Raw genomic sequence first — 24,255 nt, forward strand, 5'->3', positions numbered from 1 at the left:
TCCGGATATGCGCGTTGGATAAGTATGGACAGATCTATCAAATTTGAACATGTTATCAAAAGACGAAGGGAGCAGATTGTTAATATATTTAAACATAATTATAGTTATTTGAATAGTATATATAAGTCGGCAATTTTTAATGTCTTCAGTTTAAAAAATAAAGGTTCGGTGTGAGCCAAATAATGTGATCCTCGGTACAAATGCGAATTGCTCTTTTTTGTAATTTAGAAATAGGAGTAAGTTTTGTGGAACCACAATGAGCCCAAACAACGTTATAATAAGTTATATACGGGAGTATTAACGAATTATACAATAGAAATAAAGTTTTGTGTGGTAAAATAAATTTCAACTCGGAAATTATTCCAATATTTCTCGAGATACATATAATGATATGGTGCAGATGTTCATTCCAAGAATAAACCCAAACGAATAAAAAAACCCCAAAACTGTTGCCCCATTAAAATGGCAAAAAGGGTATTTTTTACCCATACATGTATAGCCCACTCTAGATTTAATGAATAGATTTGATTCTAAAATGTATGACAAAATTGAGTAATGAACCTCGCATTAAAAAAATATGATTGGTGTAGCACATGATCTCCATCTAGGAATGTGTAGGGTCCTATATGGGAACGATTATTCTTATTATTTTTTGGGGGGGAGGGGGAAGGGGGGTGCTGAAGAAAAATTTACAAGGAAAAAAACGGGGGATGGGTTCAACAAAAAAATTTCGGTCTTTTTATACATTTCTCAAAATTTACATACCCAACAGCATTCCATTCCAGGGGTGCTGCCTATGGAAAATAATGCACCCCCTGGGAAAATCTTGGGGAAGACGTGCTTCAAGAGCCCAAGCACCCCCGCTTTCCCAGTGCCATATGGTAATCTTCCGTGGCCACTCCCTTAAATAGTATCTTTTTTTTCAAAAAAAATCATAGTGGCACAGAAACATATAGAAACACATTAAAAACAAAGACAAAACAAAGAGGCATTAAAAGAACGATTAATAAAATATAAATACAGCTAAAAATGTAAATTCAAGAATTTTCAAGGTTTTTGTTTGATTGTTTTTTTTTAATGCCTTTTTTGGTGGGTGACGCATAAATTTTCCCTACATTTTTTTGGGAGTCCGTTATTATCACGTCTGCAGTCCACACTTTTATATTTTGCAAGACTGAATTGATTGAATTAATTGAATTGAATTGTATTGAAAAAAAAAATAATGAAAAACAGTATATATTTTTTAAAATGATTATTACATGTACTTGTAGTATTATGATGTGATGGTATAGACTCATAAACCAGACACTTTTAAGTGCATTATATCAAATGCTTTATATTCTGGGAAATTGTAATGCTATGAAAATGTAACATAATACTTTGAAAATGTAACATAATACTTTGAAAATATAATTTCATCATTTTCTACCCGAAAAGTGAGATATTTCCCAAGAAATAATTGGTGGGATTATTAGTGAAAACAAGTACAGGGTAAAAACGACTGCACTGTATATCATCGCATCTTCACCACTTAGACTTCGGTCAAAGGTCACATATTTCCCTGACGATATGGACGCTGTGAAGTCTTTTTTCTGGAATGTTCGATATATCGGTACCATTTAACACTTTCAGGCACTGTTGTTGAGGTGAGATATACCCTAAATGTATATATTTTTTCAAAGTCTACCAGCCTCTTTTTCACAGCTTATTTTTCTACTAAATTGCACGGGATTTGAATGAATATATGGAATTAAGCTGCAAATGCTCGCTGCACTTGCAAGTTGCAGCGAGCGCAGCGCCAGTGCCGCTCCGGTAGGGGCAGCCGGCGGCCGGGCGGATAACCAAATAAGCTGCCGCTCCGAGCTCCGCCGGTAAGCGACGACGGAGCCGGAGGAGATCTAGCCTAGGCCTAGATCTACGATCTACGTTACTTTTATATCTTGGCTTCTTGCCTTCTTGAACTTTCTTTCCATGGAATAGCATATGAACATAAAGATTGACTTGACCTGAATTTTGCCGGCTATTTCATAGTATTTGTCACATCGAATCATTTCACAGAATTTTAAATCAATTAAAGGCTCTGACTGACCCTCTGTCATTTTCTCCGAAAATTACCTGTGAAATGATTTGATCAATTGATGTGACAAAATTGTCAAGAGTCGACACTACAGTCTACAGTTTTCCTCTGTTCTAACTTGTGCTACTTAATCCGTATTCTTCTCTAATTGGGACTAATATTTCTGTTGAATAATTTGTTTTTCTTCAAATTGTCACTCATGACCCATTCATCATCATGATCCATGTTATTTGTGTGTGTCCGGTGTCAGCTAAAATTTGTTTATGCACATGTATTAAGAAAGATAATCAAATGAATATTGGTGGCACATTTTACAAACTTAATGTCTGTGCCACACCAAGCATACCCAGTTGTTGTGTATCCGGACGGGTTGTGTGTCCGGACGATCAATTTTAGAATGTCATTTGGAAAAATTTACAAGCGAAGTTTCATCATTTTTTAGTACAAAATGTTAGGAAATATTATAAAGAACAAAATCGATAATGATTACAAGTAATAAATTAATATTTTTAGTGTTATCCACCGACCAAAAAGAAGGCTTCAAAAAGATAAAGTGTCCGGACACCCGACCCCCCATCCTACCAAAAATATTCCATTCAATTTTAACGGAAGTGCTGTGGTGTAGCGGTTCTTACTCTCTTTATATAAATCAGAGGGTCATGTGTTCGAATTCCACCATGGCCTAGCGTCCTTTGGCAAGGCATCATTCCACAATTTGCCACTCTTCACCCAGGTGTTAAATGGGTACCCGGTAGGATGCGAAAGCCTATGCAGTATGCCTTGCAATTGAGTCTTGGAACTCTTGTTGGAATGCTCCCCAGGGAGTAGAGAAGGTGCATACATTGCATGCGGGCATGCAAGGATGCAAGGACAGGGGTAATAATATATCTGTAAAGCGCTTAAAGGTATTGTTTAACTTTGTGAGCAGCCGATTAAACAATTTCTCAAACCAAGATGAAACATGTGTAGGGGAAGGCGGGGTAAGTTGAGCATAGGGGCAAGTTGAGCCACCAGCCCCAGGCCAATAATGAATGAGTCAGACATTGTGGTGGTGTAATGTATTGATGACCCATAGCATAACCCCTAACCCCACCACATTGTTTTCAACTTTGAAACAAAAAGTAGTTTTTTAGAGGGAAAAATATGAATTTCAGCCAAAAAAGTAAAAAAGAGTGTGAAATAGATAAGTGCTTTATAAACACACACATCTTTAAATATAATAAAGACATGATAGCAACATTATTAGTCCAGGTATGGATCTTCATTCTTGTCATAGTCTTTTATATGATGGATGCATAATAAATGTGTGGATACAAAATTATCGCACTAAGTTCGGACTGGGGTAAGTTGAGCCAAACAGCATGGGGCAAGTTGAGCCATGGTAATTCCTATGGTAATGTATCTTAAAAGACAAACAAATCGTAAAAATCGATTGAAATGCTGGCTGAAAGAAGCAAATTTAAATGACTGCTCTTTTCCTTTTAAAGGATGTTAGTATTTATAGAGAATTAGCAAGTGAAAAGACTTTAAACAAAAAATTGACATGCTGGTTCTCCCCTCATACATTTTGTACATAGTTTTTGTGGCTCAACTTACCCCAGAAGGTGGCTCAAACTTACCCCATATATGGGGCAAGTTGAGCCATTTGACATCGTTTTTTTCAAAGGTCACGATGACTTTCAGTGTGGGGATAGAAAGTTATATAAAGGTGGAAAATATTTCAGAAGAATTAAATTTCAAGGCAAGGTACTTATTTCGACAAGATTATTAATCATATCAATTCTAACATGCAAAAAGCAAAAACTGTCACAACTTACCCCGCCTTCCCCTACAAGTGCATGTATAAGAACTAATAAACCCTGAAAACAACCATTATTGAGAATGAAAAGCTAAAACTACAAGGCAAACCCCGATTTTGTAAATAGGCGTCTTATAGACACCTAAATAGTACACATAAGTGTATGGGATGAAATTAAGATGGTATTTCCGGTCACTTTATATTTCAATTTTTGAAGCACTAAATAATTATTTTCGAACACAATTTTTTCTGGGCTTCATTTTGGTAACATATCACAGACACAGGTGACAAGTGTGACCTTCTAGCTCATATTTTTTAAAAGTCAAACCATTGTTAACCAATCACTTTAAGAAACATCATTCCGATGTGCTAAAAGCTATATAAATGTAGAATATTATTTAACTATCAATTAAATCTCTGTTGCAGCATCCTACTCTGGGAGAAGAGGAATGTCATAGGAATCCATTGTGTTGTCCATTATCATCAACAGACTTTTTTTTCATATGAAGTGGCATCACAACAGTTTATAAGCTGAAAGATACCCAGCTGTATGATCTTCATACATTTTTTTTGTAATTTTTTTTCTTTACAATTACCATCAAATTCAAACTGAAAGTTTGACTCTCTGAGAGGTTACACTGCACAGCCTCTATAAGTAATTTTTGGACACTGGGGATACGGGTGTAAGAAGTCAGTGTCCATACAAAAACCCAGGGATATAGAATCCCAAGAGACTCTTAATCAAGATGGGGGAAGAGAAAGGAAGAGATGACAGCAGTGAGATCGGGCCAGGCCAGATGTATCAGCATTACATCATCATGGAAGACCTACTTGATAAACTCAAGGTACTTGTAATACTTTGTCTATATTAAAGATAAATGAAAGAAGTTGTAGCCGTGGTTGCAGTAAACATTGATTTCATATAAAGTAACTGTAAAACCAAGTTCAATTAAACCCATTTTCATCCCAAGTTTAGACTGATCTTGGATTCAAGTTCAAGTTCATCTTTATTGGAAATTTGTTTTGTTCCCAACTTTAAGTCAATAAACATAAAAAATGCAATATTAAACATATAAATCCATTAATAGTATACATTTATAAGAATAAGATACAGTAATAGATACCCGTTTACATAAAGACTAATTCCATAAAGCCACAAAAGCCACAAATTCATTATGAAATTGATGCTACAAGTGGCATATAAAAATCCACAGTGATATCACCATTAAAAATTTAAGCAATGGTGAAGATTTTAAAGTCTCAGGATATTTTGAGAGCATAAGTCTCTATTCACTAAAGCTTAGATTCCATAGTTAAAAATCATTGACGGATGAATAAAATTACAGCTTACAAGGTCAATCATCATAGGGGTCAATAAACTTGGATCATGGTGTGGTATCAATATAAATGTTGAATTTTCAATATAAGTTTGAAATGATAATTCACCATTTTCTGAAGCTTTGGTACATAATGGTTATGAGGTATCAGTGATGGGACAAGTATTTTTTGAGTTTACAGAGGCGATACCAAAGGTAATGATACAACTTTGACTGAAAATAATGTGAAATTTGAACTTGGGGAGACGGTTTTCCGAAACCCCAAATTACCGGTATATGAAATTAATACTATGTCAGGAAGTCATGGTCGAAAGTCATTTGAGGTGAAAGAACTTGTGCTTTTCTGTTCAGGGGGAGGGGCAAAGGGCAAGTTTGAAAACAAATGAGAAGAGTTGAAATTAAAGCAATCCCTATTGATTGTCCTCAAGGCACATTTAATGCCCCTTTCTTTGGCCTAAGATACTCTTTTTGCACCTTTTTAATTGTTTATGTTTGTGCAATATAATTAAGTGTACCCAATAGACCAATTTTAATAAAGATAATAATAATAAAGTATATTAGAAATAATAGTAACAATAATAAAGATGATGATAAATGATGATAATAATAATAGAAATAATAACAATAATAAGGATGATAATAATAATAATAATGATAATAATAATGAGCCTATTTGATGGTTTGCTGGTATGCAGTTTGGAACTTATTTGTTACATGTAGAAAAAAACAACCCATTTTTGTGAGTGTAATTTTTAGAGCAGTATGTTGTAGTAGGAACTTGGCCCGTCAGGTTCACAGACTTGAGCATCAAATTAATTTGTTCAATGCAGTTTTGCGGGACTCAATCATTCTTCATTGCTGTCATATTGTTTACTATTTTTTTTCACAGCTTTTGAGTTATGAGGAGGAGTTCTTAAAAGAACTTGGCTTCAAGCCTCTTTCCAGGCACTACTTTGCGATTGCCACTAACCCTGGGGAGCAGTTCTACATGTTCACATCACTCTCAGCCTGGTTAATAAGTCTAAGTGGCAAGCATTTTGACAGGCCACAAGAGGTATGTAAACCTACTTCATCTGGCTATTATTAATTATTTGCAGTGTAAAATTTGTCAACAATGGGTTTTGCGTATCTGTAAATTAGCTGAATTGGAGTTAGACCAAATGATGATAGACAAATTGGTTGTAGATGGACCAGGGCCCCGTCTTACAAAGAGTTACGATTGATCCGATCAATCGCGACTATGGACGGCCAGCAACATCAACATCTATTATGCATGTTTGTTCAAAATATTTTCTAGCTATGATGTATATTCATGCATTCATTGTTTTCTTGAAAATTCACTGCGCTTTTCGTTGCATACTCAGGACATTGTGCAAATTTTTCGCAGAAAAAAATTATGACACTGATGGATTTCCATAGAGTTATGATTCTTCTGATCAATCGTAACTCTTTGTAAGACGGGGTCCAGGATTAGACCATGTTGGGAGGAGACCGATTGAGAAGTAGTCTGAGTAGATGTACACATAATGAAAAATATTCATTGTTTTCATGTTATTTGGCCGCATGTATTTTCAATTTTGGTTTATCATGATGGGGATGAATGTCGTAATTTAATAAATGCACCCCCAACATGATAAACAACCTTTCTATGTGTTTTGATATTTCCTATGATGTAGAATTTGTGTAAATTGATTTTTTTTTACATTTTTTATTTGATATTGATTGTATTTTTAATTATAAACAGAAACAAGAAAATCCCTCGGTACGAGGCCCACGTCGTGCACAACGGCACATAGCGCGATACGCATACATGTACATACAAGCAAATAGACTGCCGTGTGAAATGGGTGAATTACAGACCTTATTTGGAATCTTTTCCTTCTATAATGCTGCTCTCCTTAATTGCGCTAGACTAGCCAATTACCCCATTTTACGTCTACCGGTAATTCAGATGCGCTCCCAAACGCAATATCCAAAATCTAACATCTTGCTGAGAGTCGACGCAACTCTTTCCATCCATGGGATTTTTTTTTTCTCAACATGATCTCGAAATTAGGGTGTGCCTTATAAACAAGTCCGCCATATACACGGTATTTAATGGTAGTCATTCACAATTTTTTTGTCTTTCATATTCAGTACGATGATCCAAACGCCACGATAGCAAACATCCTTGGGGAGGTCCGCCAACTGGGGGCAGCGACAGACTTCCCTCCGAACAAACTCAAGACTGGCCATGGGGAATACTGCATCTATGTCCTGGACAAGCTGGCTGATGAGGCTCTCAAGAAATCTGGATTCAAATGGGGAAAGTGAGTAAAAAATAGATATTGGTGTCTGTTTCATAAACAGTTTTAAGGAAGTATGACATATGGGTCCGCATTCTCAAAAGAGGTTTCAATTGTACCATGGTAAAGATCCATTGACTATGGGGATTTGAATACTTAAATACTCGCATTCCCTTGCATTTGCTAAGAAAAGCCCAATTTAATGCCCACCTCTAGCTAAGGGAGCTAAAGTCATGCCTCAATGAAGAGTGAGGTCTACAAGTATTCTGTATATTCTATACTTTTTTACCATGTTGCAATTGAAATCACCTTTGATAATGTGGGCTGAAGTCATCACACTGAAAGCTAGATTCAAGTACATGTAGTCCTTCAACACTTTATAGTCCCCTTATGCTGTTTCATGAGTACTTAGAATTTTTATCTCACCAAGGGGCGCAATTTGACAGAGTTTGCATACTTATAAGTAAACATAGCACCATTAAACTTGCTGTGGTGTGAGTTTGACCAAAATTAAAATCTGATTTTCTGATCTCATAAGGATTCCACTTTGTTGTAGAGAAATCTAACGCTCCGTAACATTTTGAAAAAGGGAAATGAATAATAAAAATAACGGTATATTTACCCAGGGTAGCCACCTCAGTTCCGAAAACTGAAAAATTATTACCTGGCTAAGCTAGGCTACCGATTCAGGTGCACACAGCTTTTTGAGGAATTACTTCCTACCAGTATCCATTTACCTCACCTGGGGCGAGTTCAGTACACTGTGGATGAATTCCTTGCTGAAGGAAATTACGCCATGGCTGGGATTTGAACCCACGACCCTCTGTTTCAAAGTTCGGAGACTAATCCACTGGGCCACAACGCTCCGCATGAATTGGACATTCTCGTTTTTGAGTACTGTTGTTTCATTCAACATTGTTTGTACGCCTACTGTTTGCTGTTACATGACTGGATGAAAATATCAGTATGTGACAAGAGCAAATCTCCCGTTGGGGCGCTGTCCACATTAAATCCAATTCATTCTTTATATTTATTAACTCTTTCTTTCAGGCCTTTATACCCAGAGGAGGAGACTGAGGAAGAGTCTACTGTGGATGATGATGTGGAACTCACTCTAGACAAAGTAGATGATGAAATTGCTGTAAGTTTATCACTTTGCATGTTTATTTTTATTGCCATAATTGTCATCCCAGAGCAGCATCATTGTCATCATCTCCTCTATGATCAGTCCACACAGCTGTAATTTACAAGATAACATTGAAATGTTACACTAAAAATTGCAATTCTTGTTCTCTTATGTTTGAATTTTTTAAAATATAATAACTCATAATTTTTTTTGAAAAACTGAAACTGATTTATGATTAATCATTCATGTGTAAAAATACCCTCAACTTTGCAAGTTTTAAAGGACTTGCCTTTCAAAAACTAAAAAACCCCCCAAAACTAGAAGGCTAAGTTCTGCCCAGTCTAATTTCCATAATCTTTGCTTAATTTGGCAGTGCTCACTCAAGCATGAAAAGTTTTCCAAATGTTTTTGTGTCATCTGAAAGTTCAGTTTATTGGCTTTCTCTCTCTCTTAATAAACCTTTCCCCATGATGACATACACTCAAACCTGTGTTTAGTGGCCACCGAAGGGAAAATGACAAAAGTGGCCACTATAGATAGGTGGCCACTATCGACAGGTTGGCGGTAATCTTGGATTGAAATGTATTGTAGTTTGCAATTATTGCACTGGACATAAAGTGTGTGTTTTTGATGAGTTAGACCTATTTTTTTTGGTATAGGGTATAATTGCAAAATGCATCTATTTTAATCCATCAACTTATGTTGACTGCAATTTGCATGTATGATTGTTATTTAAAGAGAAAGATTTCATGTTTAGATGCAGGACTAGCAATTCAACTACTGTTGGAGTCCAAAGATTCTGTATAGCTGATTTTTTAGTGGCCACTATAGAGGGTGGGTTAAAGACCAAGGGTTGCAAAATGAGTGTCCACTGACTGCATTAGACGGGTTGCCACTATAGTCAGGGTCTACAACTTTTCCTGCATAGAGAATTTAAGTGGCTACAATGAGCATGTGGCCACTATAGACAGGTTGCCGCTTAGACAGGTTTGACTGTAATTAGAGCCATTTCAAAATTGTATATTTTTTAGACACTCTACATAAACATAATACTATGACTATAATTATACATATAATTTAATAAGTATTAATATTATCTCTTAGGAGGAAGAGGATATAGATGAAGATGAAAGCTTTCTTGATCTGGAAGGGCTAAGGAATCTTCAAACAAACAAGGTTTGTACTTGCTTTACATGCTAATCACACCATTAAAACTGACTTAAAACAGTCTTGATGGTATGTCATTGGAAATAACATAATAGATTTGGTAAATCTCAAGTCAGTTTCGCAGTTGTAACAATAGCAGTAGCAGCTTTTATTGATCCTAGTCCTGTTCTGTTGAACCATCTACAGCAGCGCTCAAGAGCAGGGAATTGTTCCATAAAGCTGTTTGTAAGTTTAGAGCATCAAGAACAACAGGTGAACCTTTCTTACGGGCTAAATCATCACCAATGATCAAGTGGTGAATATTCACCACACCAGTTATTCTAAAGTCACTCTTAACTTACAAACGGCTTTATGAGTGGCCCCCAGGGGAGGATGGAATGAAAGGACTTGTCAGAAGTTTTATTTGACAAGTCCTGTTTTATCCAGTAGTTACCATAATAATGATTCTCAGCCGATCAAAATCATGCAAAGTAGTCAGATCTTTGGCTTGGTGTGGTGTTGTTTTATTTGCTGTATAAAACTCACAACAAAATACATTGCACAAGATATAATATTAAATATAAATACATGTATGTAAACTCTTAAAAAGATTCGGATGGATCACTATTCAGAGTTGCTGATATAATGGCTCTGTTCTTCCTAGAGGTCCAGTAACAACGTGTGAGACAAAAATGTTGATGAAAGGCTCCCCCATGTGGGTGTTTTATAAAGCTAGCTGTAATTTACAAGCAACTTTACGAATGCCTGTAGACCTTCTCTTCTGGTGAATGATATACATCATATTTTCATTTTTTGCGTTGATTTTAATTCCTAATGAAGGATCACCAGCAAGGGCGCCGGAAGCGGGGGGGGCACTTGCCCCCCCAAATAAAATTTGTGCCCCCCTGAAAGTAGAAAAATGATAAATTATTTAAGATACATTATTATAGTAAGCCTCTCGTCTTTCGACGAACAGTACCTCTGTGAAACATACCTTTGATACGCCCCTTTTCCATCTTATTACAGTGTGATAACGTTTAACCTTTCAATGAATACATTTCAGACTAAAAGCGAATGGCAAATTGATAGTGGTCCACCAATGATTAAGTTTATAACTCTATGATGCTGGCTGTGTCGTCTGACAAACGGGCAGTCGCCCAGAAACGCTCAGACCGGACCCGATATCACAAACGCGCATGAACACTACTCGAGCAATATATGGAATCTATGTCATAGCTGTCAAGCCCAGAAACCATAACATCTCGAGAAACTTGTTTTAATTATTTCATTTTGAGCTAAATATAAATTGAGTTAATACAGTGCTAACGAGTCAGTGCCCTAAAGAAAATACCAAGGTCATTTCAACTCAGTATAGACATGTTATCAGAAAATTACACGCAGAATAATCATGTGTAGAGGATTATAATTTATAATTTGTGAGAATGGAGAATCCCACTCAAAAGCAACTTGAGATAATGTTTAGACATGAAAAAAATAAAATCATTTGTGAAAGTGTTTTCTTGACCGGACTCATATCATCCGAGATATGAATAAAAATGTAAATAAAGAATATAAAAGAAAAAATAAGCGTTACAGTACTGCTCTACTATAAAAAAAATCTTAAGATATTTTCACAGCCCCGTATTTTCCTCTATTCCTTTTCATTGGCATGATTGGAAGGCGTTTTGTCTGATACTATTTCAGCTCATATGATATAGCACTTATGTATTTTAGATTCCAAAACTTCTTCCCAATACCTGTTACTAATCACATCGAGATGGCAGCTATGTTCTCTGGTTCATCCCAGCTTTTCTTATTCATGGACGTTTGCAAAAATAAAAAAAAAACAATCCGGGAGTGGGTGGGGCTGCAAGACCTAAATTTTCGAAGAAACTTAAGAGCGAGGGGGTTTGTGATGGGGGAGCTTGAACATTTTCTAGAATAAAATTGAAGGATTTCGTGCACATTTTTGGTGAATTTTGCCCTCTCGATCGGCGGCCCCCGGCTGCGTACGGTCATGTTTGTCATCTTAAAGTCTTTAAAAGGCCTATATTACATTGGTTTGAAACAATTTCGTTTGCAATAAGGCTCGTAATTTGCTGGAACTGCGACCCTGATCATGAAGAAACACCAGTCTGGTTCAGAAGGGAGGAAACAGAAGGAGCAAAAAGAACTCCAAGACTGTTTAATTCTCAAGAAATTTATTTTTGAATGCTCTTAGAAACCCAACTTTTATACTCAATTTTTAAACAAAGTCCTTACCGTGGGGGGGGGGGGGTTCCACAGCCTCTCCCGCTCGATCGCTTCGGTATCTCTCACTGTAAAAAATATTGTGCCCCCTTCGGGATTTGCCCCCCCTAAACTGAAAGTGTTCCGGCGCGCCTGATCACCAGTCATTTGCAAGGTCTCTCATAACTTATGAACAGCTTTATAAAACATCTACCAGATGAGGTGGAGTCATCCATTAACATTTCAATTAAATTTAGTACTAATAAAATCAATTTTATGATGCTTATCATTCCTAATATACCATCAAGTATAGTGCTCTTATTTTGATTATGGACAGTTTCACTGTGGCTTTTAATAAGTATTAATGTTAAGTTCAGTAAGGTCAATGGTATTATTTGTTTCATGAAAACTCCCATGGTCCTGTTACACAAAGTTTGTTGATCAATCGTAAACTTGATTTTCATGATTGATTGTACATTGTAATCAATGCAGTAAATCATTTAAAAAGTTAAAGATGATTGCTGAGCTACCTGTAACAAGGCCCCAGAAGACATTTAACATTTACAAGGTTTGATCTTTGACCTATGTACAGGAAACAGCAGAGAGCTCCAGGCCAGAAGAGATCATGGAGTCGTCCGTTGATGCTAATGAATGGAGGTTAGAGGTTGAAAGGGTCACACCTTCCCTAAAGGTAATTCCAAAAATCACTTAACGTTACCATGTTAACCTTTGGTATTGAGGGCAGGTTATTAGCTTATTTTCATTATCACTATGCATTTACTTTCTACAATGCACCAATTCCTTTGAAAAGGAAGGCAAGTCAAACCACAATAGACATCTGAGAGGTTTTTTGCTGACAGTTGGTGGATAGGGACAGCAGGTCGTTTGGAGATTTGCACTGACGAAAATAGGAAATATTTCGTTTGTCTAGAATCCAGTACGACACTGCTGTTTTGATTCTCTGATTTTCGACAAATGCTGTTTTGAAGGGCTTTTGAGTTGACAATAGTTTCTCAATGTTCCAGAAAACATCTGAGTAGTTATGAGGAAAATGCCCTATTAGGCCTAGGACTAAAACTCAAACAATTGATATATTTGATCGGTTTACTAGCAATTGGCAACGGAATACTACTTTTGACACTTATTGAATGTTGATAACTGATTTGAGACATTCGATTATCAAACTTAAATATTGCTATAATGTAAGCTTTGACTACAAAGTGCAAGATAAATGAAATTTTCGCTAAAATTTTATAAATACCAAACATTGTAACTCTTTCAATGATCACTGCTTAGTCAGCTCGCTTCTTATTCGTGGTCACTGTTAGGTCATGTAAATACATCAACTTATTTTGTTCTTTTTGATAACCCAGGAACCTTGATTGTTTGAATATTTGATTGCTTACCCAGGTGAACAATCGAATTGCATAAAAAAGGGTATTTGTCCCAGGCCAAGTTGTTTTGCACAAAGTATATAGCAAAAGGGCTTCAATGTCCCATCACTGCTCATCATAATAATTTGATAAAAAGTCATGATGATAATGATGAAAATGATTTGTTTTGTTTTATTTATTTCTCAGCATATGAAAACCATATTCACATTGACAAAAAGACCATTGCATTGGGAGATAAGAACACATAGAACATAGGAACAAACCATAAACAAAATTTCAGAGTCCATCTAATATAATTAATATGTGTTGGAGTTAAAATTGCTTAGAAGAAATCATTCCATAATTCTATTTTTAAAGCAAACAAAGAGTTATTTAAAATAAGTTGAAGCAAATTATGCTCCTATTCTATTTTTAAATTAACATCATTAGCTCATCAAAATATTACAAACAGTTTCATGTACCTTGATTATTCATTATGAATAGTATTTTGAGAGGATTAATATCTATTCTTTTATATGATAAATAACCGTCTATGATCATTCTTTAGGTTCACATTAGGACAGACAACAAGGATTGGAGAACCCATGTTGATCAGATGCACCAACACAAGGATGGCATTGAGACGGCTCTCTCAGAGACAAAGGTATGCCAATCTTCACAAAAGAGCTAATTGTGATGTAGATCATGTAACTGAAAGCATACTATCAATCGTTTTCACTTGCAATTAAATGTACAAATAGCATACTAATAGCAAATAGGCACAAGAGTAATGGTTCAAGATTTTGCATGATGCAGAAGGGAGATGCTCTACCCATTGAGGTAAAGCCTCTTTGAAGAGAGCGACTGTCTTTCACATAAATTCATAATATCCTACCATTGAACAAAAAGGAAATTGAATTAATTATTCTCTTGTACAATGCCACAGATAAATTCATAAGTATGAACGTAACAAAGAATATATATGAAATTGCTCAAACTCTTTAATAAGCCTCTTTAATTGCCACCCGTTTTTTTAACCTTTGTACATTTTAAATTTCAACATCTGAAAATAAATGAATGAGTTAAATTGAATTGAATATTTTTTCAACAGAAATCTAGGAAAATGAAATACTTAAAAAAGTCCCTGAACAATATACTTGCATTTCGCATTTAGCCAGCAGGCTATACACGTATTGCACCTCCATTTTTCCCGAGCGCAATGAGTTAAATCATATTGTGACGTCACCTTATAAAGCCTTGCAACGGTACATTTTGGATTGTACATCGTGTGTGCAACGGTACGATTGTGTGACATTCAGCCTCTCATTTGCTCGCGTACAACAAACTAAGGAGGCATTGTACAATGCATTTGGTTAGTACGTTCATATGGGTTAGAATGCTCCATGTTCAGCCTTTTGTTTGCTTGCATGCAACAAGCTTGCTAGGTGTTGTACAATATGTATATGATAAACCATGTACTATCAGTTAAAATTTTGATTGTATACCTATCAAATAATCTCTATGTCACCAGTGCTAATGTTGCCATTTTTCATGGCTGTGAGGGTTATATAACACAACACAGAATATGCTCAGCTTCTGGTGTGTTGGCTCAGTTGGTAGAGCATCTGTCTCACAACTGGGAGGTTAGGAGTTTAAGTCCCGGCTGCATCAGACCAAAAGACGTCAAAAAATGGGAGTTGCTGCTACCCCCTTTAAATGGTTATAGGGATAGAGACTTGTTGATCGGGTGCTGCACAGCATCTGCTGGGCCCATGATCAATTGGGCAAAGCAAATTTTCAGAGTATTTCATTTCATGTATCTTTTTCATTCATCTTTTTTATATACTATTTTAAGTAATCTTTGCTTTCTCACCAGGGTTACTATGTCAGACTATGCTTTAATAATGGAAACAAATGTCAGAACCATGAACATCCAGTTAGCATTGGTTGTTTTGATTCATATTTAATATGGTCTTTTGCTCCATCATTAGGGTTACCTTGACAAACTGCACAAGGAGATCACCAGGACATTAGAGAAGATAGGAAGCAGAGAGAAGTACATCAACAACCAGTTAGAACATTTACTACAGGACTTCAGAGGAACCCAGGATGGTTTAGCTGAGGTAGACTTTTAGAACATGTCTGTGTTTGTAGTGTAACATTGCCATCTATTCCAGTGCTTCGTATTTGCTCCTGCTGCAATTGCCCAGGCCTTATTTCATCTAAGATGAAGGGTTCGGGATAGGGTTGCATTGGGGTTTTAATTCAGGTTTAGGGGAGCCTATAGTGTTAAATTGATGGTCAAAGTTATTCATTCAATTATTGTGTGGAATTCATAGCTATGCAATAGTTGCTGGAGCAAGTGTTGTGGGACTGCTTAGAGGCATAACAATGTATTAAGTTCTTTATCAAAGCAGATTATTATTGTTATTATTATTAATACTGATTCAATTGACCACATTTTGCTATCATATTACCACCATATTTTCATTCCATTTTCCACTCGTTACCATCATTTTACCATGATGTTATCCTACAGGTGAAGGAGCAATACAGGCAGGCCAGTGGTGGAGTGACAGATCGAACGAGACAGCTTGCTGAAGTGACAGAAGAATTGGAACGGATAAAACAAGAGATGGAGGAGAGGGGGTCAAGCATGACAGATGGATGTAAGTTCAAATACCTGTTTATATTGAAAAAAAAACTCTTTTTATTAACTTTAGATTAATACGAATTGTGGTAATGATCTCAAAATTCTTTTGAAGAGAATCTAATAAAAGGACAACAAAAGTGTTTGCATAAATTAGAAATGTATGCCAGAGTATTTTGGAAGATATTGTGTAAATTGTTGTGAAAATAGCAAAATAAGCAAGGGATTTGACATAAATGTCTGGTATTTTTCCAAGAAATGATATTGCACTGTCCCACATGTGCTTATCTGTGTTGGTAAATCTACAGTGTGAATGTTTTAACCCTAAATAGACTGGGCTATTTCGACGCCTATAAAGACTGGGGGGGCTGATTCAGCCCCCCCTTATGATCTCGGCCGTTGATCGCGCGATCGCGATGAAAATTGGCACACGCGTTACCCATGGCATTATCTACAAAACTATAACATCAAATTCGGCAAAAAATCTCATGTCTCATTAATTATGCTAATTTATGCGTAAAATCATTAGTTTGCTCTAATTAATAAAATAATGCCCCTGAAATGGTAATTTTTGTTTCATATACTCTAGATAGACATCTGATCAAATTGATTTTAAAAAAATTTCAAAATCAAATTTATTTTCTTATGTATTCTAATGTTTTCTAAATTTCTTATGTATTTCTTTGTTTTTCGACTTTTTGTTTTTTATTGTTTTTTCAATGGAAATTGTCGGGGACTTTATTTTGACCATAAACAAGATAAAATTAATTGATTTTAAGCAGTACAAGGAAAAATAATGAAACATTTATGAATTTTGGCTAAGAACACTATTTGCATTGGATTTGTACACAAATTCACGGTTTTGAGTAATTTTGGGTCTGCATGCACTTACGAAATGTTGCGTAATTTTGGAACCGCGTACCCGGGGGTCACAATTTTGGTCTCAAAAGTTGCGCGAGACTTGAAAGTAAAAAGTCAGCGAGCGACGCGGTCAAAAAATTTCGCGCAGCGGATTTATCGCGAAAAATGTCGAGGGGGGGGCTGAATCAGCCCCCCCCAGTCTTTTTAGGGTTAAAGCTTAGATTACATGATTTCATGAAAAATGTAATTAATGTAATTGTACCAGATCAAGATCGACCATGATATAGTGGCAGTCAATCTTCATTTTACAGACTTTCTCATGATATCAGCATTTCCTGCAACCGTACTTTCATTTTATCTAGAAACAAAGGCAGGTTAACCCATTCAATTGCATCTCCTATGGAAATCCATATGATATACTGTTTCCAGAATGCAATATGAAATGATATCTGCATTTTAAAGTATTCAAAGTACAAAAGCTGCAAATTAGAAAATTGAAATTGAGCTGAATAAATGATGTTGCAAATTAAAATATTTGATAATTGAAATATATCAATTTAACTTACTGTTGGTGAAGTATAATAGCCAGTGACAAGAAGTCAGTTCCTTTAAAATTACATTTAAATCATTTAAGCCTTTTCTTGATAGGGTCTAGGAGATGGATTATAACATAATTCATGTCTTACAATCATAATTATTTAGTAATTCAATTATTTTTTTTCCCCAATTGATTATCTTATTGATTTAGTAACTTGTACATTCAACATAATTCAACGCACAAAAATATATATATGGGTATGTAGGTTAAAATTTTCATTTTGTCTGTCATTCATGTTACTGAATATTACAACGGGTGTTGTGAAAAATGAATTATAAAGAAACTGATAATATTTAAGCTGTTCTTAATTTTTACATTCAGCATCGTTTAACACAAAACATGTACTTATGGTTATGATTTAAAAAGAAAATTATTTTGAAATTCACGTGACTGAATATTACAATTAAGGTGTGAAAAATGAATCCATGATTAAGAGACCAAAATTACATTTCATTTATTTATTGATTTTATCAATTAGTTGATTTTGTTCATTATCTTATTCATCTATTTTGAATGATTCATTCCTGTTTCAGCTCCGTTGGTAAAGATCAAGCAAGCGCTGCAGCGTCTGAAGAATGAGGTTATTCAGATGGATGTCAGGGTCGGGGTCGTGGAGCAAAACCTTCTCCAGGCTAAGCTGAAAGATAAGACCAACATGCAAAGAGATATGAATAAACCTATAGGAAATGGCAATGATTATGATTATTGAAAGGTCGGACAGCAGCCCTTCATTTTATTGTCTAAATAAAGGTGGTGTCACACCGTGGCGTTTTAGACAGCGTATGCCCGACGTATCAAAATTTCTCTAAAACGTCGGCATACGCTGAACTTTGATTTTTTTTCAACTCTGGGCGTATACTTTGCGTATTCATAACGAGTTGGACGTATACATAACGTATTAGTAACTTATATCGAACGCTTCGTTAACTTATAAGTAACGTATTCCAACGAATGCCTAAGCGTATTGCTGGCGTACACAACTTATGCCCTACGATAGCCTAACTTACGCATAGCGCGCGGCAGCGTATCACTGACGAACACGTGTCGTAGCCTATAAAAAGGCTGCCGCTCGACTATTCAAATAATAACTGCACGATGCATCACTGTATCAACACCACCGCCATGCCGAAGAAAACTCCTGTGAACCCCACCTTTATACCTATATTCCTATAAACGTTGTCAATACGCCATTATACGGTAGCTGTAAGTTATAAACACGTTCAGTAAGTTTTGTGGTCGTCCGGAGCACGTCTTCATACGTCAATATACGTTGGAGTTAAGTTACACTTACGTTCAAAGCACGTTACTCATAGGTTAGAAGTAAGTTTTAGGGTACGCTGGACATTATCTCGACGTACATCGACTTATGAGTAACTTACGAGTAACGTGTATCAACGATCGCGTAACTTGCCTACAACTTATGGCCCGCGTATGCGGGACGTATGAGGCATACGCTGGCATACGTCGAAAAATTTTGTGCTTGCACAAAATTTTTCGACTACCTCGCCGTATGACGACGTATACCAGCGTGTTTTAGCGTACTCTTAACGTATGCAAAACTTACCCGTAACGTATTCGACGTACGCCAGCGTATTCGCCAAATTCCTAATACGTCGGGCATACGCTGTCTAAAACGCCAAGGTGTGACAGCGCCTTAAACGTCATTGAGACCAGAGATGACCTTTTCATTGATGGAATAAGTTCTAGGGTTACCAAACATTTATCTGGCCGCAACACATCTTTATAACTTAGTGCCCACAACAATACACTTGAGAGATGTACTGGGGACTTGGTAAATGTATAGTTGAAAACAAAATTGATGATTGAAATGAATCATGGATCTTCAGACATAAATAAGAGTTCTTTATTTTGCTACATTTTCCATGATGGATTGCAACTTTTTTGTGTTAAAGGACCTATTCTAAATGATATTCCTTTCTACCTTGATAAATTCTTATCAGCAATTTCGAGATTTTCATGTGTTTGACTTCTCACAGACTGCTAATTTCCAGGACCTGGTTGCTAAAAGTAATTACACTCAACCTTGAAAAAGTTGAATAAATGCCCAACTCGAAGCAATTTTGTTAGAGCGGGGCGCCGCCTTACGGAGAGTTACATACTTACGATTTATCTGGTCTATTGCATCTTTCTTTGACTTGTATGCTACCACCAGAAGATGGAGATCATATTACCTAAACAATTCCTTGTGTCTTATACTCTGTAAATATATATGTATTGCGCTGTTGATATTATAGATTTTATGTAAATAAAGGTCATCTATGAACATATGTAGATGAAATAGAGTTGTAAAGTGTGAATAAAAACCTATTTAAGAAGAAAAGTGACAAATATAAATGTGGTACTTTTGGTTTCAGATTGACCCCTGCAATTAACCATCCATTCCAACAGTCAATTCAGAAAATACTCCACCGTATAATTCACCAGCTTGACTAATCAGCGAGTGCCATTTTTTTCAGAGTCTATATTTAATTGTTTTATTTATAAAAAAAGGGAATCCTGAGACAATAATAAACCTCTTGACCATAAGCTGAACTGAATAATGGAATCACCAATGCATGCAATGCACTCTTCAAAATGCAATAGGCATAACAACAGCTGTATGACCATTGCACGAAAATGTGTTTGTGGCACTCCAGTGGATGCACAGATTTGTGTTTCCAGCTCCGCGTTCCCATCTCTAAACTACAGTTGATTATTGCACCACAAGAGGTACATTGATGTAATGTCACTGAAACAACATTGACAGAGACAAAAAGAATTGATAGATGTCCTTCCACACTAGGTCAGTGATTTGAACATCATTGTTCATTTTACCCACCAACACATTTTCCCCAACAGGAGAGGGGGGGGGGGTACATTTTGGATGGTATGTGTGCGCATGCAATGGTGCGGATGTTTGAAAACCAGCCCCTCATTTTCTCATGTACAACAAGCTAAGTAGGCGTTGTACAATTTGAAATGATAATATGAAATGTTTTTACAATTTCTTTGAGAATTGTATAACAATGGATAGTGTAATGTTCCCTAGACTTACGGGAAGTTATGTAGGAATGAGGGAGATGGATAATTTTGTGGAGCTGTGGGACAAAGGTGAAGGTGTGGACTGAGGGAAATAAGTTGAGGTGTGGGACTGAAGGAAAAGCACAGTGGTTTGTTTAGAGACGTGCGACTTGTGGAGACGTGTGAGGTGGAACTAATGATATTGGTGAGTGAGTGGGATTGAGGTGGATGAGGGTATTCAACTGAGGGTGTGGGACTGATCGAGGGAGATGAAATAGGATGTGGGAATGAGGGAGATGGATGAGGTGTGTAACGGAGGGAGAACATGAGTATGTGGGACTGAGGGAGATGGATGAGGGTATAGGACTGAGGGAGATGAATGAGGGTGTAGGACTGAGGGAGATGAGAGTGTGGGAATGAAGGTGTTGGATGAGGGTGTGGGACTGAGGGAGATTGGTGAGGGTGTGGGACTGAGGGAGATTGGTGAGGGTGTGGGACTGACTGAGATGGATGTGTGTGAGAAACTGAAAGAGATTGGTGAGGGTGTGGGATCGAGGGAGATGGATGAGAGTATAGGACTGAGGGAGATGAATGAGGGTGTAGGACTGAGGGAGATGGATGAGGGTGTGGGACTGAGGGAGATGGATGAGGGTGTGGGACTAACAAAGATGGATGAGGGTGTGGAACTGAGGGAGATGGATGAGGGTGTGGAACTGAGGGAGATAAGTGAGGATGTGGGACTGACTGAGATGGATGTGTGTGAGAAACTGAAAGAGATTGGTGAGGGTGTGGGATCGAGGGAGATGGATGAGGGTATAGGACTGAGGGAGATGAATGAGGGTGTAGGACTGAGGGAGATGAATGAGAGTGTGGGAATGAGGGAGATGAATGAGAGTGTGGGAATGAGGGTGTGGGACTGAGGAAGATGGATGAGGGTGTGGGACTTAGGGAGATTGGTGAGGGTGTGGGACTGAGGGAGATGGATGAGGATGTGGGACTGAAGGAGATGAATGAGGGTGTGGGGTGAGGGAGGTGGGTGAGGATGTGGGACTCGGGGAGATGGATGATGGTGTGGAACTTAGGGAGATAGATGAGGTGTGGGACTGAGGGAGATTGATAAGGGTCTTGGAATTAGGTTGTTAGAACGAGGGAGATAGACGAGGATGTACTGAGGGAAAGGAGTGATGATGTGGGACAGACAGAGATAGATGTGTGAGGAAATTGAAGGGATTGGTGAGGGAGTGGGACCGAGGGAGATGGATGAGGGTGTGGGACTGAGGGAGATGAATGAGGTGTGGGACTGAGGGGATGGATAAGGGTATTGGAATTAGGTTGTTAGAACGAGGGAGATAGACGATGATGTACTGAGGGAAAGGAGTGATGATGTGGGACAGAGATGGATGTGTGTGAGGAAATTGAAGGGATTGGTGAGGGTGTGGGACCGAGGGAGATGGATGAGGATGTGAGACTGAGGGAGGTGGGCGAGGTGTGGGACTGAGGGAGATGGGCGAGGGGGATGGATGAGGGTGTGGGGTGAGCGAGGTGGGTGAGGATGTGGGATTGAGCGAGGTGGGTGAGGGTGTGGGACTGAGGGAGATGAATGAAGGGGTGGGATTGAGGGAGATAGATGAGGGTGTGGGACTGAGGGAGATGGTGAGGGTGTGGGGTGAGGAAGGTGGGTGAGGATGTGGGATTGAGCGAGGTGGGTGAGGGTGTGGGAATGAGGGAGATGAATGAAGGGGTGGGATTGAGGGAAATGGATGAGGGTGGGGGGACTGAGGGAGATGGATGAGGGTGTGGGACTGAAAGAGATGGAAGAGGGTGTGGGACTGAGGGAGATTGGTGAGGGTGTGGGACTGAGGGAGATGGATGAGGGTGTGGAACTGAGGAAGGTGGATGAGGGTGTGGAACTGAGGGAGATGGATGAGGTGGTGGGACTGAGGGAGATGGATGAGGTGGTGGGATTGAGCGAGGTGGGTGAGGGTGTGGGACTGAGGGAGATGAATGAAGGGGTGGGATTGAGGGAGATGGAAGAGGATGTGGGGCTGAGGTAGATGAATGAGGGTCTGGGGTGAGGATGTGGGACTCGGGGAGATGGATGAGAGTGTGGGGTGAGGGAGGTGGGTGAGGGTGTGGGACTGAGGGAGATGAATGACGGTGTGGAACTGAGGGAGATGGATGAGGGTGTAGGCCTGAGGGAGATGGATAAGGGTCTTGGAATGAGGGTGTTAGAACGAGGGAGATTGGTGAGGGTGTGGGACTGACGGAGATGGATGAGGGTGTGGGACTGAGGAAGATTAATGAGGGTGTGGAACTGAGGGAGATGGATGAGTTGGTGGGACTGAAGGAGATGAATGAGGGTGTTAGAACGAGGAAGATAGATGAGGATGTACTGAGGAAAATGAGTGAGGATGTGGGGCTGACTGAGATGGATGTGTGTGAGGAACTTGAAGAGATGGGTGATGGTATAGGATTGATGGAGATGGATGAGGGTGTGGGAATGAGGGAGATGGATGAGGATTTGGGACTGAGGGAGATGGGCAAGGGTGTGGATTGAGGGAGATGGGCGAGGAAGATGGATGAGGGTCTGGGGTGAGGGAGGTGGGTGAGGATGTGGGACTCGGGGGGATGGATGAGGGTGTGGGACTGACAGAGATGGATGTGTGTGAGGAAATTGAAGGGATTGGTGAGGGTGTGGAACCGAGGGAGATGAATGAGGGTGCGGAACTTTGGGAGATGGATAAGGGTCTTGGAATGAGGGTGATAGAACGAGGAAGATAGACGAGGATGTACTGAGGAAAATGAGTGAGGATGTGGGACTGAATGAGTTGGATGTGTGTGAGGAAATATCTCAGTAATTTTTATACTTTAACCCTTCTCCTGCAAACCCATGTACATCCTCATTCTCTCCCCTTTGGCACACTATCGCCCCTTTCCAACAAACCCCTATCACGCAGTACCTAGCCCTCACTTCTCCCGTTTGTACCAATGTATCACCCTCTCCTGCACCCTCGTCTGTCTCACATTATAACCCCTTTCCCACTCCTTCTCCCTCCCCTCTGTACCACACTATCACCCCTCTCCCGCAGACCAAAACCGTTATCTCTCCCCTCATTACCGGTGAGAGTATCACCCCTCTACTTCAGACCTTTTCCCTCATTTTTCACACTTAATCCGTCTATCATCCCTCGACGCTTTGATTGATACAAGATCACAGGTATACATGAGATATTTCATAGACTCCTGTAGTCCCCTTCCTGACATTTTGGAGTCATATTTCCTTCCTACAACTTTCAATGTATCCACGTTTCTCTTTGCTCTTTAGGACAGTCTTCTACAATATGAGACAGAATATATGTACAGTATAATTTCATACAAAACGTTTATTCCTTGAAACATTCTTAATGGACATACTGTACATTACAGAATAATTATGAAAAATAGATATATCATTCAGTCATGAAGACATGCACAAAATTCCAAACTAGCTGCATTCTTTATCGGCCTTAATGCTTCGATCATCTACATACTAGAATAACGTATGTGTTATGATCGGAAAGTGTCTTTGTAAAAAATATAACTTCCATAATCGAAACAATTTTTATCAGACATCTTTTGTGGAAAGAGGGAGTACATAGAGTTGATGTGTGTTAATTGGGGAATAATGAAAATTATTCCATACTCCGTATAATCTGTAATTGCTCTGCCAATTGCAACCATGAGGCTCTACTTCTGACAGAATTATTTAGAAATT

General features: G+C 38.2%; 2 protein-coding genes across 3 annotated transcripts; one reads left to right on the plus strand and one right to left on the minus strand.

The window, feature by feature from the left end:
• The first annotated feature begins 1,536 nt into the window (after positions 1–1,536).
• Positions 1,537–19,774, plus strand: LOC121420242 (intraflagellar transport protein 57 homolog). 2 transcript variants are annotated; one of them, XM_041614812.1, is made up of 12 exons: positions 1,537–1,646; positions 4,302–4,720; positions 6,102–6,266; positions 7,349–7,521; positions 8,548–8,638; positions 9,728–9,799; positions 12,591–12,689; positions 13,940–14,035; positions 15,363–15,494; positions 15,911–16,040; positions 18,014–18,224; positions 19,113–19,774. In XM_041614812.1, the coding sequence occupies exons 2-11, from the start codon at positions 4,622–4,624 to the stop codon at positions 18,187–18,189; spliced, it is 1,233 nt and encodes a 410-aa protein (XP_041470746.1). In that variant the 5' UTR covers positions 1,537–1,646; positions 4,302–4,621; the 3' UTR covers positions 18,190–18,224; positions 19,113–19,774. The 2 variants fall into 2 exon arrangements, with proteins under 2 accessions (XP_041470746.1, XP_041470747.1); XM_041614813.1 differs by having other exon boundaries at positions 1,540–1,646; positions 4,492–4,720.
• An 882-nt stretch (positions 19,775–20,656) lies between these two features.
• On the minus strand, positions 20,657–23,922 carry LOC121419577 (uncharacterized protein DKFZp434B061-like). Its single transcript, XM_041614030.1, has 3 exons — positions 23,916–23,922; positions 21,867–23,351; positions 20,657–21,578 (listed from the first exon to the last, which is right to left on the minus strand). The coding sequence occupies exons 1-3, from the start codon at positions 23,920–23,922 to the stop codon at positions 20,740–20,742; spliced, it is 2,331 nt and encodes a 776-aa protein (XP_041469964.1). The 3' UTR covers positions 20,657–20,739.
• Between the last annotated feature and the right edge of the window lie 333 nt (positions 23,923–24,255).

Source organism: Lytechinus variegatus, chromosome 8 (genome assembly GCF_018143015.1).
Source record: "Lytechinus variegatus isolate NC3 chromosome 8, Lvar_3.0, whole genome shotgun sequence".
Lineage (NCBI taxonomy): Eukaryota > Metazoa > Echinodermata > Echinoidea > Temnopleuroida > Toxopneustidae > Lytechinus > Lytechinus variegatus.

Coding starts and splice junctions, on each gene's coding strand:
- LOC121420242 (XM_041614812.1), top strand. CDS start 4,622: ATGGGGGAAGAGAAAGGAAGAGATGACAGCAGTGAGATCGGGCCAGGC. Junction 15,495..15,910: donor CCCAGGATGGTTTAGCTGAG/GTAGACTTTTAG, acceptor GTTATCCTACAG/GTGAAGGAGCAATACAGGCA. Junction 16,041..18,013: donor GTCAAGCATGACAGATGGAT/GTAAGTTCAAAT, acceptor TTCCTGTTTCAG/CTCCGTTGGTAAAGATCAAG.
- LOC121419577 (XM_041614030.1), bottom strand. Junction 21,579..21,866: donor ATCATCACTCCTTTCCCTCA/GTACATCATCGT, acceptor TATCTCCCTAAG/TTCCACACCATCATCCATCT.